The sequence below is a fragment of the Pisolithus orientalis genome, assembly GCF_024613125.1.
Source record: "Pisolithus orientalis strain OTSU chromosome Unknown F5J12scaffold_19, whole genome shotgun sequence".
NCBI lineage: Eukaryota > Fungi > Basidiomycota > Agaricomycetes > Boletales > Pisolithaceae > Pisolithus > Pisolithus orientalis.
Window position 1 is genome coordinate 585,168 of NW_026260800.1, and position 14,652 is coordinate 599,819.

The 14,652-nt window shown below is 50.4% G+C and overlaps 4 protein-coding genes across 4 annotated transcripts; 3 read left to right on the top strand and 1 right to left on the bottom strand.

Moving 5' to 3' along the window:
- Positions 1–5,278: 5,278 nt before the first annotated feature.
- Positions 5,279–6,274, bottom strand: F5J12DRAFT_722794 (uncharacterized protein; the record flags this gene model as incomplete). Its single annotated transcript, XM_051741398.1, has 3 exons — positions 5,279–5,706; positions 5,836–5,905; positions 5,975–6,274. The coding sequence occupies 3 exons, from the start codon at positions 6,272–6,274 to the stop codon at positions 5,279–5,281; spliced, it is 798 nt and encodes a 265-aa protein (XP_051598941.1).
- A 968-nt stretch (positions 6,275–7,242) lies between these two features.
- F5J12DRAFT_893938 (uncharacterized protein) lies at positions 7,243–8,105 on the top strand (the record flags this gene model as incomplete). The annotated part of the gene is made up of 2 exons (XM_051747697.1): positions 7,243–7,354; positions 7,408–8,105. 2 exons carry the CDS (start codon positions 7,243–7,245, stop codon positions 8,103–8,105), a joined length of 810 nt encoding a protein of 269 aa, XP_051598942.1.
- Positions 8,106–8,428: 323 nt separating this feature from the next.
- Positions 8,429–9,908, top strand: F5J12DRAFT_169817 (uncharacterized protein). The gene has a single exon (XM_051738219.1). It carries the CDS (start codon positions 8,751–8,753, stop codon positions 9,579–9,581), a length of 831 nt encoding a protein of 276 aa, XP_051598943.1. The 5' UTR covers positions 8,429–8,750; the 3' UTR covers positions 9,582–9,908.
- Positions 9,909–10,235: 327 nt separating this feature from the next.
- On the top strand, positions 10,236–13,368 carry F5J12DRAFT_928093 (uncharacterized protein; the record flags this gene model as incomplete). The annotated part of the gene is made up of 11 exons (XM_051749427.1): positions 10,236–10,356; positions 10,568–10,674; positions 10,738–10,812; positions 11,040–11,110; positions 11,261–11,530; positions 11,579–11,718; positions 12,028–12,133; positions 12,187–12,383; positions 12,419–12,570; positions 12,725–12,857; positions 12,912–13,368. 11 exons carry the CDS (start codon positions 10,236–10,238, stop codon positions 13,025–13,027), a joined length of 1,488 nt encoding a protein of 495 aa, XP_051598944.1. The 3' UTR covers positions 13,028–13,368.
- Positions 13,369–14,652: the final 1,284 nt, after the last annotated feature.

Here is a 14,652-nt window from a genome sequence, read left to right on the forward strand (position 1 = left end):
GCCCCACCTACCCGGAGATGACTACCGTCACCCACACTTTCACGTACGCAATCTTACCTTGTCCCCCTCAACAGGTCCACTGCGCTGTTTGCAGGTACGTACTTATGATCCTGCTACACTCATCAGTACTCACCATAGTATTAGCAGTATACAGTAGCCCGTGGCTGGCGGATGCACAACCTTGCCCCCTCCATTAGCTGAGCCTGCTGAGAGGGGGTTCTTTAACTATCGGAGCCCATCGTTTCATTCTTGACGTGTAATTGACAGTGTTTCATGTTCAAATCTGATTGCCACCCACACACTCCCGCCCCTTGATCACGAGTGGGTCGCGACATCAATCAGTGCATTCAACGCGCATCACCGCGATGCCAAATAGATCTTCTTTTCTCCCAATATTACGAGAAAAGGGTGACTTCAGTGTTGAGAAATTAATAAAGGGAGAGATATATGTGGGACGGGGGGTACTTAATGTAGTAACTGTCTCGGGTCCTGGCGTGGGTGTCACCGGTGATGCAAAGGTGTCTCTGCATTCCCGGGCCATTCCTCTGCTTCAGTGAATGATTGTGATGATCGAGGCAGAACTGACCGATGGACTATTGATGAATGTGACTCGTGGATGGAATCTTCCGACCTTCCTTCTGACTTCTTTCGTCGTTAAGAGGATCCTCTCTCACTTCCGAAACTCGATCCAGATACAATTCAATAACGGTGGGGTTTTGGTATGCTTCTCGCTTCTGCAACCGAAGCCCTCCCTACCTGCGGGCGATCGCGCTGTATTGGGGTGGTTAAAGCGGTACTCAATGTTCCAGAAATTTCAAGTGGCACGCCGGCCGTTTATCTTCCATCCCCAGAAAGCAATGGAAGAATCTGAGGTATTGGAGATACTTTCATCCAGAACTTTGAATATGGTGGCTTCAGAGGGACGGGCGGGCGCCCGCAATAACAAAGTTCAGTGATCGAGCTGAACGGTCGCGCGACAACGACGGAGGCGGTTACAACCGAAGCAAACCTTCTAGGTTTGCCTACCGGGTGGTGCTGATCAGAAATGGAGCGTGGAATGTTAAAGATTTAGCCTGAGAGCTGGACAGAACTGGACCCCAACCCCTGTGGTCTTCCGGAAGTTCCTTCATACGCCAGAGCCTCGGTGCCCTCGGCCGGAAACCAGCTGTGCGCGTGTGTCTGAAAATCGACAGTATACATTAAACAGCCAGGCTGCGGTGTGCTTCTTATCCTGTGGTGGCATCATTACTATCATCATACTTCTTACCACATCGTGATACGACTTCAATAGGGTCCCCCACCAGAATTTGTTTTACGGACACGACGCAAGCGATATGTGCGGAGCGCCAAAGATTCTGCAATTTCATTTGAAGGAAAGTCCGGATACGTTAGGAGAAGGGCAAGCACTAATAGGAAGGGGGATACATACGAAGGCAAGGACGGAAGACGAGAAAAAGGGGGAAGGGGAACAAAAAAAGGGCGATATTACAATACGGGGTTCGAGAAGAGGGTACTCGGGGTTAATGGTGAAAGATACAGATATGATAGGGATGATATCATCGATATCGGCGTGCTCTCCCTTCCAAGCTTCCATTGCCTCGTGTCCGTGTCTGTACGAATTCATTTCACGAATCTTATCATTGCGTGATGATATACGCACGTACCTATCTATCACAGCGGCAGCATAATGAACGCATTTTAGCTGCCAGGCGGCGGGACCAGGTTTGACTCTGATTGTAAATGAATTCCCATAGTCCCTGCCGCTGTCACCATCCCACGCATGTCGAGAAACTCAATCCGAGTAGCATGTGCACGATGACGAGGTGCACCATTGTACGTACTCACACCTAAACTTATTACTTATCTTTCCGCACGGGTTGGCCTTTTGAGGACGCGTACTGACATCATCGCGTGCCTCTGACCCGTAAACTAACCAAGTTCTGATTTCGATCAAGCTGTAGTGATCGTGCGACATCACTATCAAGCCCTATCAAACCTACTGTCACTGCCTTGGTACTCAGGAGCATCCATCCCTTATTCATATACGTTATAGACATCTGCTCCAACGTCCATTTCAGATAGCAGGTGCACATTGACCATATCCATGACTATCGAAAGTGTGGGTGCACGCCGACGACGGCATCACAAATTTTCACAGCGTCCAGACCGAGCTTATCTACCACCCCGACAAGTCGGCGGGACCGTTCAACCATGTCGTGTCTGATCCGATGAAAATCCCTGGTAATTTCCCAGAATTGCCATTTGAACCTGACTTTCCATCGGTTTTTTGGAAAAGCTCAAAAACGGACTTACATGCGTGGGTGCGCCGATTGCTATCAGAGAACTGAGTTGCCGTTTACCCCGCGTTTACGATAATCCTCTGCCAAGACATATGAAGCGGGCCCATTATTCCAAATTCTCATGGAACATGCTGGCTGACTGATGCGCGCAGGGTACACAGTAGTCAGCTACCAGTCTTGCTGAAGAATATAGAAGCGCACGGAAAAGGCAACACACAAAAGACGAAGAAAGCGCCCATAATGAATCGACAACCAAGTCTAATTGTGACAGCACCTCACGACACATGGCTTTTCGAGTACGAGCAACTTGATGAGTGGGTGATCATCTTCGAGCAGTACATCGAGTGTTCTGGTCAATGCTTAGTCTTCTATTAGGCATACGAAGGACGTGTGGTGCTGCTAACTATGGACTTATCACTGCAGTGAATTGATACGGTCAACACCGGACGCCTGCTGAACGTCAACCAAATCGGCCCTTACTGCACGCCTTCAGCACGCCATCCGCAGTGTGTCTCTGTCAGTGTACAATGTACCCGCGAAGTGTTCGCCCTTCTGACCAATATACCGTATGTCTCTTATCTTCCGTTCCTTCATTTCCTCCGCTCTTTCAGCGCGCAGGTAATAACCATACCCTCAGGGCCATACATTCCCCCGAGGCGCCGCCATGGCTGCTGGGTATGTAACGGAAGGTATCTGTCCATCGGCTGGGCAATATATTGTCAATTCTGTCTGTTTTGTCTGATAAGTATCTATCTCCTGCTCGTTTCCAAGGTTGCCTCCGTGGAGTCCGCGTAGCTATACGCTGCGAATCGTATTGCGCGTACTCACAATCAAAGACGGGACGACGGAGTGAGAGATAAATATATACCCGAGGTCTCGGCTCCCAATTTCCATCTCAGTTTTGGTATGCCTATGCCAGCTCGACGATGACCATCAGTCAAACCTGAAAAGTTGCCAAGGGGCAATAATTATAGTTCGTGGGCAACCTCCCGGACTTGGTCTGTGCATTGTATTGCACTGCATCATTCACTTACCAGGCAGGTATCATGACACTGCTCTCATGTCCGACAAGGCCGAACGGCTGAACAAGCTCGAGCCTGGACGCCGCCGGATCTTCCGCCTCCGCTATTCTTGGCCTTAATTGTTCCCGCCTGGTAGTTGCAGTGTCTACGATAACGCAGCTTGTGACCAGGAGTTCCCTTGGTACGTTTATTCCTTATTCCATTACTACGCCACAACGCAGCACGCAACCTCCGTCCATGGAGCGAAGAATTATGATATTATGTGATACATCGTCGTCGACCTCCACCCTTGGTTTCAATGTGGCCACTTGTCCGATGGTCACCCGGATACATTCTACCTACTGGGAGTTGTCCCCATTATGTCCACGAAATCGCTGCCTACGTATCTGCGAGCCATTAGGTAGGTTTCACTTCTAGTTTCATCAGAACGGGTAAGACCGCGATTGTGTGACAATTTCGATCGCTGCCAAGCAGACAGCTTCGTGGCGGGTTGTCCTTCCGCTGTGAGTAAGTAGACCAGAACCTGCGCACATGCATCCACGATGCACACTAACATCAAACTTGGTGGAATTTTTTTTTTGGTGGCCGTTAATATAGAGGAAGAGCGCATCTATCCTTGCGTAGGGATATCTTCTCGGCCCCTCCGTGCACTCTGACGCACTCTTCAAGGATTCCGGGCCGTATAATCAACAAAGCTCGCTATTAACCACGCTTGTCGAAGAAAGTTTCGCATCCGCATCATCCTATGTGGGCATGGTGTATTACTTAGTGCTGGCACACCGTGTTGGTGAGGATCGGTAGAAACAGACATGCGACGCCTGATATCAACAAGTTGTCAGTGATGCCTGACCGACCCCCAAGCCGCCTAGCTAGCGATATCAACTTTAGTGTCCTATCAGCCATCACATACATCACATGGCATGAGTGGATAATACATACTACCTTTCACAATTATCCGCGTGATTGGCGTCGAATATTTTATATCATGTAATCAGTGACTTCCCCGGAGCATCAACGGAAGAATATTCGTTTTCCATGCAAGAACCAGGTACTGTTGCGCCGTTACAACTGAAGTACCAGGACAGCGGGCGGAAATATATATCGGGAATTCTTTTTCAAAGAACGCCGTCTGCAAGGGAGGACCCAATAGCGGGCCATAGTAGGTAGTCTAGGGGTAATCGTGGATGTATATGTCTGTCCAAGTACGTACGCACGGAACTCGCAGAACAGAACACATTGTATGGATCTTCGGGCCGAACCTATTCAGTTCTCCACACTTCAGGCTACTACTCGAGTCGGAGATCCGTGACGCTAGCGCCCTGCAGGGACGTGACGCTTCTGGTATTTGCTCGTTCGGGAAAGACTGGTGAACAATGCAAAAAAGAAATACACCCCTGCTTTAATTCCATTCCATTGGTGGTCGTGTGAGGTAATGTGGGGATGAAAGAAATGAAATGTGAAAGAGAAGCAGGCAGCAATTGACCCAAGACTGGCAGGCAATCTAATAATGAGCGGGCGCAGTGGATGGATCATTTAGCAAGACCGCGATTACTGGACCCACTGCATCCGGAACTACCGAACCGACTGATGGGGCGAAGCGACGTCTTGTGCCTCGAGGACGTACCGTAAGCACATTGTTCGATGACGTTACTACTCCCAAAGTCCCGGGCATGGCACCGCTCATTCATTCTCCCCAATACCCGTCCCCCGCCGATGCTCAATTGAAAGGAGGGTCACCACTACCAATGACATTATGCCGCATGGTGATCGGCATCGACCCTTGCCTCACCTTCGGGTTATCCAGTCGTCCGTCATCTCCCTGGTCGCCGATCAGAAATATTGCGACAAGCGACCCGACCTAGACCAGAGATCTACCGGAGACTAACAGCGAGCGTAACAGCGTCTCCAGGGCCGTGTGAAAGGTCACTTGCCATCCAGGATGGTCACCACAGCGGGCTACTCAATTACCTCGAGCTTCGGTTTTTTCTTCGTCGGTCCATCTCGTCCTTCGAGCCTGACTGCATCGCCCGCGCGCTTCATTTTCACCTTGTCCTTCCTTCGCGTCACAGTCAAATCCACAGCTGCGGATGACATGGACGAAGATGGTGACCCATCCTCCTCCTTTACGTTGACCCGAACAGGGGCATCGACGCCTTGCGGTTTCATAAACCCACTGGGACGCTGTGCTCGTAGATCCGTGCCAACACCGGAGATATCTCGTATGACGTTCTTGGCGGTCTTCGAAGGGTCCCTTTCCCGCTTCTCAATCTCCATGCCTTCGTCCGAAGTTGTTTCCCTCCCTTTTTTCGACGACTGTGGTTTTCCAAACGATGAGATAGATTTGAGGCGACCAAGTTTCCTTGGAGAAGCGGTAGATGTGTCGGCTGTAGTAGCGTCTGTATTCGTGAGTACGCTCGACGTTTCGTCTGCCTGTGGGCGTGATCTGTCGTATGTTTAAATAAGAATGGTTGACGGTGTGCCTGGCGAAATATGAGCGCGATGAGAATACGCACGCACCTGAGCAACTTCTCGACCGTGTTTACCAAAAGTACGACGACCTCGTGGGCGTAGGGATACCGTGTTCTGCGAGCCCATATGACGAGTTTCGTCGCCGTCATCCCACTCTTCACCGTCGTCGTCGCCAATATCCACCTTCATTCCGGCATGTAATCTCCCCTCATGACCGCGAACCCTTTCATTCTCCCCATCTGAGAGCGATGGGAAAAGAAATGGAAGGTAGGACTGCTCATATGTCACACGTTTCCTGTCTTCGTCTCCTCCATGGACCACTCCCCATGCCCTTCTCACCTCCTCCGACACCTCCCATTCTGCGTCATCTTTTACGTGTGCTTGTTCTATTTCCACCTTCTGCTGTTCCGTGTTCTGCTTGTGTGCGCCATTTTGCATGAAACGAAGTGCAAGGGTTGTCGTGCTCAGCGATTTTTGGGGCATTTTGCGAGTGGATAAGCAAGTCGAGTTAAGTTATAACGCTGTTCTTTTCGCCGGGTATTTTTTGATTGATACGCCGTAGATAATGATGGTGCCTGCCTCGTCGAGGCGATGGGTTCGCTGGCCAAGAAATTTAACAACGGATAAGCCCACGGCGGTGAGAGGAACCGCATGCGATCTTGCAGTGCCCTCGAGTTTACATAACATCTTCCCACGATGTACCCTACTACGGAAGGAATCAATATCCGATTTGTCTGGTGTGGCGTAATACAGCCCTCCAGCATGCCTTCCAGGACTGCCAGTGCGCGGATTTGGCCCAAGGACGTGTGTCGCTTGCTGTGGTGACCCTTGGTATTTCGGGCTGAAATGAAATGAGCATATGACGTCTTCATTTTCTGCGAGCCTCGTGTTGGATGGCGGATGGTCATAAGATATCTGTGACATGTTGGGTCCGAGGATGTGGTGTGCAAAGTAGTGGTCAGAATGAAACAACAAGCAAGGGGAGCATGTCATGGAAGTGCCCCTTGGATAAGATGGGTGGGTGAGATGAAAGCAGTGGTGGACAGAATATGACAGGGGCCACTGTCCGGAAACCAAGGAGACAGAGATCCGGTGAATCTAAGATGAGGAGATCTGACAGGTGCATACACGAGAAAACAAGGGAGTCAGCGTGGGGACGGTGCATCGATATTGGCAGATTCCGCGATAATAGACGAAGAAGTGACTGCCTTCTTCATTTTTGGACGTAACCAACGTCGCAGATCACACTCCGAGCGAGAATTCGAACACGTCACCTTGTCACGAATCGAATCTCGCTTACTCAAACACGCATACACACGCATACATGCATGTATGCGCACAGTGGGGTAATCTTTCTATATCTCTCTTGCCTGAAGATATGATGTACAGTATATAAGGGGGACCCTCTTCCCTTCCACCACCTACTCTTATTACCCTCCTGCTCACCCGCCATGTCTACCTTCCATCTCCATCCTGTGTCCCACCCTCACTCCCCTTCTCCCCCCTCCAGCACCTCTACTGCCACTGCCCACAGTCCCCTTCCAAAACAATACGTCCTCCGAGGTGACTATCTCCCCCTACGCACCCATCTCATATCTCTCACGTAATGAGTCTAGATGTCAACATCGCCCATGATTCCAGCGCTGGTCCTCGCAAGTATCCGGCACCCCCAACTGGGCATGAGCTCATGGCACTCTTCCCACCCGCACCACCTGCGACCTTTTCCGACATGAGACATTCCACAAGCGGATTCTTCCAGCGTCAAGAGCGCGCCTTTTTTGCTCAAGCGGGAAGGGAAATTCTGCGAAGTTGGCCACCACATTCTCCTGCCGAAACTGCCTCCTCTCCTTCCTCCCCTCCGTATCCCCGTTCCAAGCCCCATCGCACTATGCCGGGCCCGCCTCCTCCAGCGTCTCCCCACACCGCTGCTCCCACGCCCGCCGCTCCCGCTAACAATATCAGTGCACCACCCGTGTCACAACCTGCGCCTTTGTTGTCGCCGCAGTCGCATCACCACCCCCACGATCATCACCAACTTCCCCACCATCCACCTCCTCACCCATCACACCCCAGTGCACTCGGGCTACGTCCACCACACGACCATCATCACCAACCACACCCTCCACAACAGCCGCCATCCATGCAAGCTGGAGTGTCCAAAGTAGAGTTCCAAGTACCGGAGGACTACCGAGACGACAACGGGCTCGCCGGTGTAGGCCCAGGAGGACCAGATGATTCGTGGAGGAGGCCAACCCCCTATTCGGATCGTCGACGTGCGGGAAAACATACTAGGAGGGTTTTCGTAAGAACTTGATTTGGTGCCCGCTGAGCTGCTGCTGCGTGTATGCGCATGAAGTCCCCCCCCCTTCCCTCCCCCCTCCCCCGTAGGCTCCATTCATAGCCGCAATGCCGGTGACCGTTTTACGCATACGGCACCTTTAACTGAACGCGACCATTCCACGATACTAACATTGCCACCAATACTGGTTCATTCTTCTCGCGCTATCGTGACTCCTTCCTTGTCCGACATCTAATTAATATCTCTCGATATCCCCAGCATCGTTCAAGATCTTACCGATTCGAGCTGTATTTTTGGCCAACTATCTTCGTTGTGCACGCATCTACTGATCCTCGCATCTTTTGTCATCTCAGAGTCGATGTTGCTAGTTCGTCTTTCACCGACAGGTTATGTTGATTCCCATAGATGGTCATTTATTTCTGATCACAAAATTTTCATTTCACCTGTCTATCTAGTTACGTGTTCCCCCGTTTCTTTTCGATCCGTATGCTTGTCTCCGTTTCTATTTCGCGTTTCCGATGTTATCATCATCATCCACATACATACCACCCACGTGCATGACGTTCTCCCGTCATACTAATGATCCCTTTGTTCACATAGCATTTGACCGCATGACCGTTAAGTAGTAATTAGCTTGACTGACTGTATGAACTTTACGCTATGCTATGTATGTATGCGCCTGGGGCGCTGACTTGGGACTGTTTGTTCGCGTCGCAGTCATTTGTGTTCAGGCATTTGTTGTTGTCTCGATCTCGATTTGTCTGTCTTGTGCATTTATTGTTTTCCGTACCGTTCATATCCGTGTCATTATCCGTAGATATCGCAACCGCGGAATCTTATTGGAGGTCGAGTGAAACCAGTAGCTTCGATCCTGATTCTGTCGGATGCCATATCCATTGTGTGTATTATCGGTCCATTTTTGACCTCGCGTTTGTCCGGACGTGTTTCAATAAGGTAGAAAGGTTCCGCCAGGTTTCATATTTCATTGATAGAACACTAGAACACTCATTTTTCTTTGTTATTTACTTCCGTTCCTTATTATTCCATGAACTTTTTGATTCCGCTGCTTTGTTACATAACGTAATACACATATCCGGTTACATCACTCAAAAAACTAGGGGACTCGTAACAATCGAGGACTTCCCTTTAACTGTCAGGACCTGGTATGGCCGTTCATATCATCGTGCCCCAGAGGCCGTGCTGCTCAGTAGTCGGGTCGACTGTCATACTTATGCAATGCTAATCTCCACGGCATTATGGACACGATCTATTATGTTATCAAGTTACCACGGATATCTCGCCCCTCTCGTTCCTGTCAACGTGCATGTCTGTACGCTTCTTGGCGTCGTTTCGTTGCATCTACCGTCCCGCGATCGCTGCGGAATTACCTCAGAAAAGATGCCCCCACCATCAGAGTCCCATTTAAGGAGACGGTCATTGAAGTACCCGCAACACTCACCGCTTAGGGTATCAACAGGGACAGCTTGGTGACGACAACTCAAACAGCGAGAATTGGAAGCCCCTTGGTAAGTGCTGCGCACATTGCCGGACAGGCGATACGACCACGATTGTGGCCGGAGGTGCATAATCGGCGGAGACCCGTGGAGATGGCGGCGGTAGCGCTTACCCTTTGCCCCACTGGCTGGACTACGTGGCCCTATGACATTGTTCAGACAGCCCGACATGCGGGATATGCAGCTGATACTCCGATGGCTCTAGCGACCCTCTGAACCATTCTAAGTCCGAGTCCATAGACCGACGGCCAAACTCGCAGTAACTGGAAAAAGAGACCGAGTCGGAAGAGCCCAGCCACTCGAGAGTCTCACCCACCAATCAATATATTTGTTATTACTCGCGACGCTCCGAACGGCATTAATGATGATCACTTCAAGATCCCATGGCAAAATTGAGCGCAAAACGGAAGGGATGAGCCGCCACTGAGACACACGCCACGGTGAGTATGTACCTTATTTACTGTCAATGGAGTGTCACGTCGTCGTCGGCTTCGCCGATAGATCGGAACAGAACAGATAACGCAAGGATCCCCAGTGGCAAATCTTGCTCAACTGTTTTGCAAGGACTGACCACCGTCATTCGGAGTGTAAAAGGCGCTCTGTGAACGCGGTGATACAGGCGCATGACGCAATGTCCCGTCTGGTGGTGCTCATGGGTGCCCGCACGGGCACGCTAGACCAAATAGGGGGCGCCAAGAAGCTGTGCAATCGTAGAGAACAGAACGTCATGGGTTGGAGAGCTATGTACATACGTACGTACGTACGTATTGCGGAATCAGAAGAACTTCGGTGTGACCTAGAAGTTCGAACATGCGGTGGGCAACGGTGTTGGCTCTTAAAGTCCTTGTCTGTCTTCTTGGGATAAGTTGGGATAAGTTATTGTTATTGGTACCAATCTACTGAAAGGGCTGAGCAGGAGATAAGAAACTTGGCCTGGAGCGAAACAAACCATTTTCCATCCAGGGAAATTAGTTCAGAGTGGCATGATAATTTTGACGTCGGACTCGATACGGCGATACGCCTACGCGGTGCTAATAGGACAAATACGGTGGGGGTGGTGGTGGTGGTGGGTAAGAAGAGGTACCACAATACCGGTGCGGGAAGTTCCGATACATATATGGGCATTTACCTAGGGCGCTAATCATCGGGCGCTAAATCACATCATCGGGATCATGGTGACTGGACAACCCGCGATGCTCTGGAGCCTGGTGGGTCATTTTTTCATATTAATATGTATATTGGCGTTCATCGTGTTGCGTGCAGACGTCGACTGAAGCATCTGAGCGATTGGGAGTTACGGCCAGTCCTTGGCAGCTCGCAACCAAATCCCACCCCACGTCAGAATGTTGTTCTAACCCTGACTCTCGTCCAGGTCACTGATTGAATCCAAAGAATCAGAGCACATATCCCACACCATTGTTGTCCGCTATCATAGGTGATGACGTGGCAACCGGCCAGCAGAAGTCGGGTTCAGATCGTCGATAGCAACATTCCGGATTATCGTGGGTGCGCAGCAGGTACCATCCAGGCGTGTTGCCTTGCGGGCACGTCATGAATATGGGACACCGCGTGGATCGGAGGAAAGTCGGAGGCTGCTGGGCACACGGTTTCCGGTTGGCATACACCGATGAGTTATCCAATACAATGTCGCCTCAGGGTATGTTGGCCTCGCCGTGTCGCCTGCATCATGGTGCTACCGATCACTTGCCTGGTCACGTTCATTGTCGCTCCACAAATACACTCCATATTGGAGTCAGACGCCATGGCATCGATTGTTCACGTTCTACCCGCCCCTGTGTCGTTCGTGTCACACACAGTGGCGTCCGGATTCCGGTTGTACCTGCCGTACAGGCTTCTCAATACATTTTCGTCTTTCAAGGAAGTTCGCGCCGAACCCCGGATTTGCTGTTCCCCCAGTTTCGCTATGTAGGTACTCATTACTGATCAAAACCTTGTGATGCCACGGCTATCCAGGGCTATCCTCGACCCGATCGTTGCAGTCGCACTTTCCCCGCAACACGCGTTTAGATCTTCGATGTATTCGAGACACGTCGTCAAGGCTCCATGGAACCGATTTACAAGTATAGCACCGAGGTCACCGGGGTCACAGAAGGGTGGGTTCCGAGAGCTTCCAGCGCTGAGTTGAGGAAAAGGTCGCGCTGCCTTCGCGGGTTATTTCCATGGGGATGCGTTAAACTTAGGTTAGCCTTAGCCCTGGGGGGCTGGAGCTGTGGGGAAGTGATGGGCTGTTTCAACTACTCTCACGTGTCAACTGACTGTGGATACCAACCGACATGAGATGTCATAGGATGTCATAGACTGGACACGACGTCGAACGCAGGACTGGTGACCTAGTAAAGATCCGACCTTGTTGGCCGGTTAAACAATCTATACATTTCCGCCTTCCTGAAGAGACCTAGTAGTTAACACGCCACAGCAGTATTGCGTCCATTGGTTTTTCCTCCATCACGGCCCCATGCAAGGCACATCTAACGGACCGATTCTTACCGGAGAAGCGCCCGGTTCGATGTATGTCCATCATTTTATCACACACAATCATTGGAATGATATTATGACGACAGGGTTAACAATTATAAGAATCGGTTTTTCCTGCCGCCCGACGGAAGTGGTTCTTGTAGACACATGCCGGAGTTGAATAAGCCTCGGAAGGAATTCTATGACAAAATGAAAGACCTTTCGCTTTTGATGGGTTTTCTCTTTTCCTCTCGGGAGACTGATCCGAGAAGTCGCGCGTTTAGGGGTCCCGTTCCGGCGAATTGTATGTATACCCTGGTCTATATACCCAGCAGGCAGGTCGGCTCGATATGACACCGGCAAGGCCCCCGAATCGAGTCTCGATCGGAGACCATCATCATCGCCGTACTACGACGGATATGTATCGCACCCGACGGCATCCTAAAAGCGGTTTGGTTACCGGTGGGACAGCTAACAGCAATATGATGTATGTAGGTTCGTTGGTCCCATCAGGCAGTATATATTGGATAAATCACTTACAAGACTGAGACAATACGTATAGCTTCGATACCGATCTCACAGGGAAACTGATATGGTTCTGTCGAGTGAACGCCCCATCACGACAATATATTATTTGGATCACAGATCATAGCGCCTCATAGCCCTGGCTCATGTATCAACTGTACTGATCGCCTGTCACTCCGGTACCTCTCCGCATGGGATCCAACTGCGGAGGGCTATATATTGGAATGGAAGAACCTTACCGGTGTACGTGAGGGTACGTGTTTTGTATATGCCGGCGCCGCGGAAGCCATGCTTTATGTATACTTAGAGTTGGCAACAGTTGCCCTCCTGCCTCTTCCTGCCTTCATAGTACCATTAATTCACGTCCGAACCTACCTACGGTTTCCAAAAGCACGCGCGCACGAATCGCTATATGCCCAGTGATCGAATCGGGTGGCCCCAGGAAGATAGAAGTTGATGAGCGAGGCACCTAGTACGGTTCGGTCATACCCGGAATGTCCCGGATACAGTAGGAGCCTTGCCGGTATATGTCGCTATATGATATCACCACTCGAGACCACCCGGTTTGATTAAATATTTTGGTGCAGTTTAAGGATGTCGAATTCCGCCGGGCGGTTGATAGGAATCGCCAGGGACCTAGTAGAGGCTTAGTCAAATTGTATGCCAAATTGAGGCTTCGATTCCTTATCGCATAATACTATTTTGACCTTTCCCTTCCTACTGCGGAGATCGATCTCATATGCAGTATCATAGGGACTGTTTTTGGGTGATGAGACGTGCTATGCAGTTGGTATATCACCCTGAGTCCCCTCCCCCTCCCCCATTAGATCCTCGCAGGAGCCGCCACGGAACCACCTGACAAGGGCTGAAATGAACTTGTAATTGGAAATGGGGAACTTCAAAGAACTAACAAACACAGTGAAGCAACTGCATCATGGAACATGTCAATAAACAACCATTCCTACATGTGCACATATGAAAATATGATATCTGATAGAAACGCACACCCATTGGTGTTCATAAACACGCAGCCCGTTCTTTCATTTATTGCTTGGCAATTCGATCGGGCCAAGACGGGTCCCCTGTGGCTTGGACATAAACGCGAACCTTCATTGACATGGTCCTTTCATGTCCTTTCCCCGCGAGCGCAGCAGGACACGAATTGGATATGGATGCTGTACGCAGCCATGAACGGTAATCACATTATTTATGGTATTGATCGTGCACGGATCGGGCTGTTCCATGCTCGACCGATATCTACGATCATCAACATCCACGGCCAATCGAGTTCCAGCGGCAGCACGAGGGTCAACGGAGACCGACTTGGAAGAGCACGGGACGGGGCAGAACGGAACAAGATGAGTGGTTGATGATCTTCGATGACGTATTCACGATACCGGAGCACGAGTTATTGGTACGGCAGAATGTGGTAGGATATAATGACCCAAGAAACGGGATCAGTGGTATGGAATGTGTGACGAGATAAACAGGAATCGAATCAGGTAACACAGGATGGCTCCGAATGTGAAGGTCAGTAGATATGTACTTGGCAGCAGCTCAGATATGAAAGATAACCAACAACAGCGCCTTACCTACAAGGTGTGTCTTGTACTTACGGGGAAATATATGCGTGGTGATACCTGCCGTACACGGCATAGCTACACATGATTGCTGACGCGAACATGCAAATGCTTGCGCTTGGCCCCGCGGAGTGGATAGATCGACGTGGTCAGTCAGCTGCCCGGAACGCATGACATTCTACGGCAGGTGGCGTACGGCGCGTGGCGTCACAATTAACAGCAAAAGGAATGTGTCCAAGCAAATACTTGCCCTTATACGTGTAAGTGGTTCTTTTGAGGCCTCTTAAGCAAGCAAAGAGGTCGGTATTACTTACCGTATAAAAAGGGGATGGCAAGTTACCGCGAAAACGAGATTCGGACGGATCCCTGTGATGAGGTAAGTAGTGTTCCACGTTCGTTCATTGGTTTTGGAGTTGCGTTATGGATCCGTTATACTCCCAGAAGCAGGCATGTGTTTCGGAGGGATGG

Coding starts and splice junctions, on each gene's coding strand:
- F5J12DRAFT_169817 (XM_051738219.1), top strand. CDS start 8,751: ATGCTATGTATGTATGCGCCTGGGGCGCTGACTTGGGACTGTTTGTTC.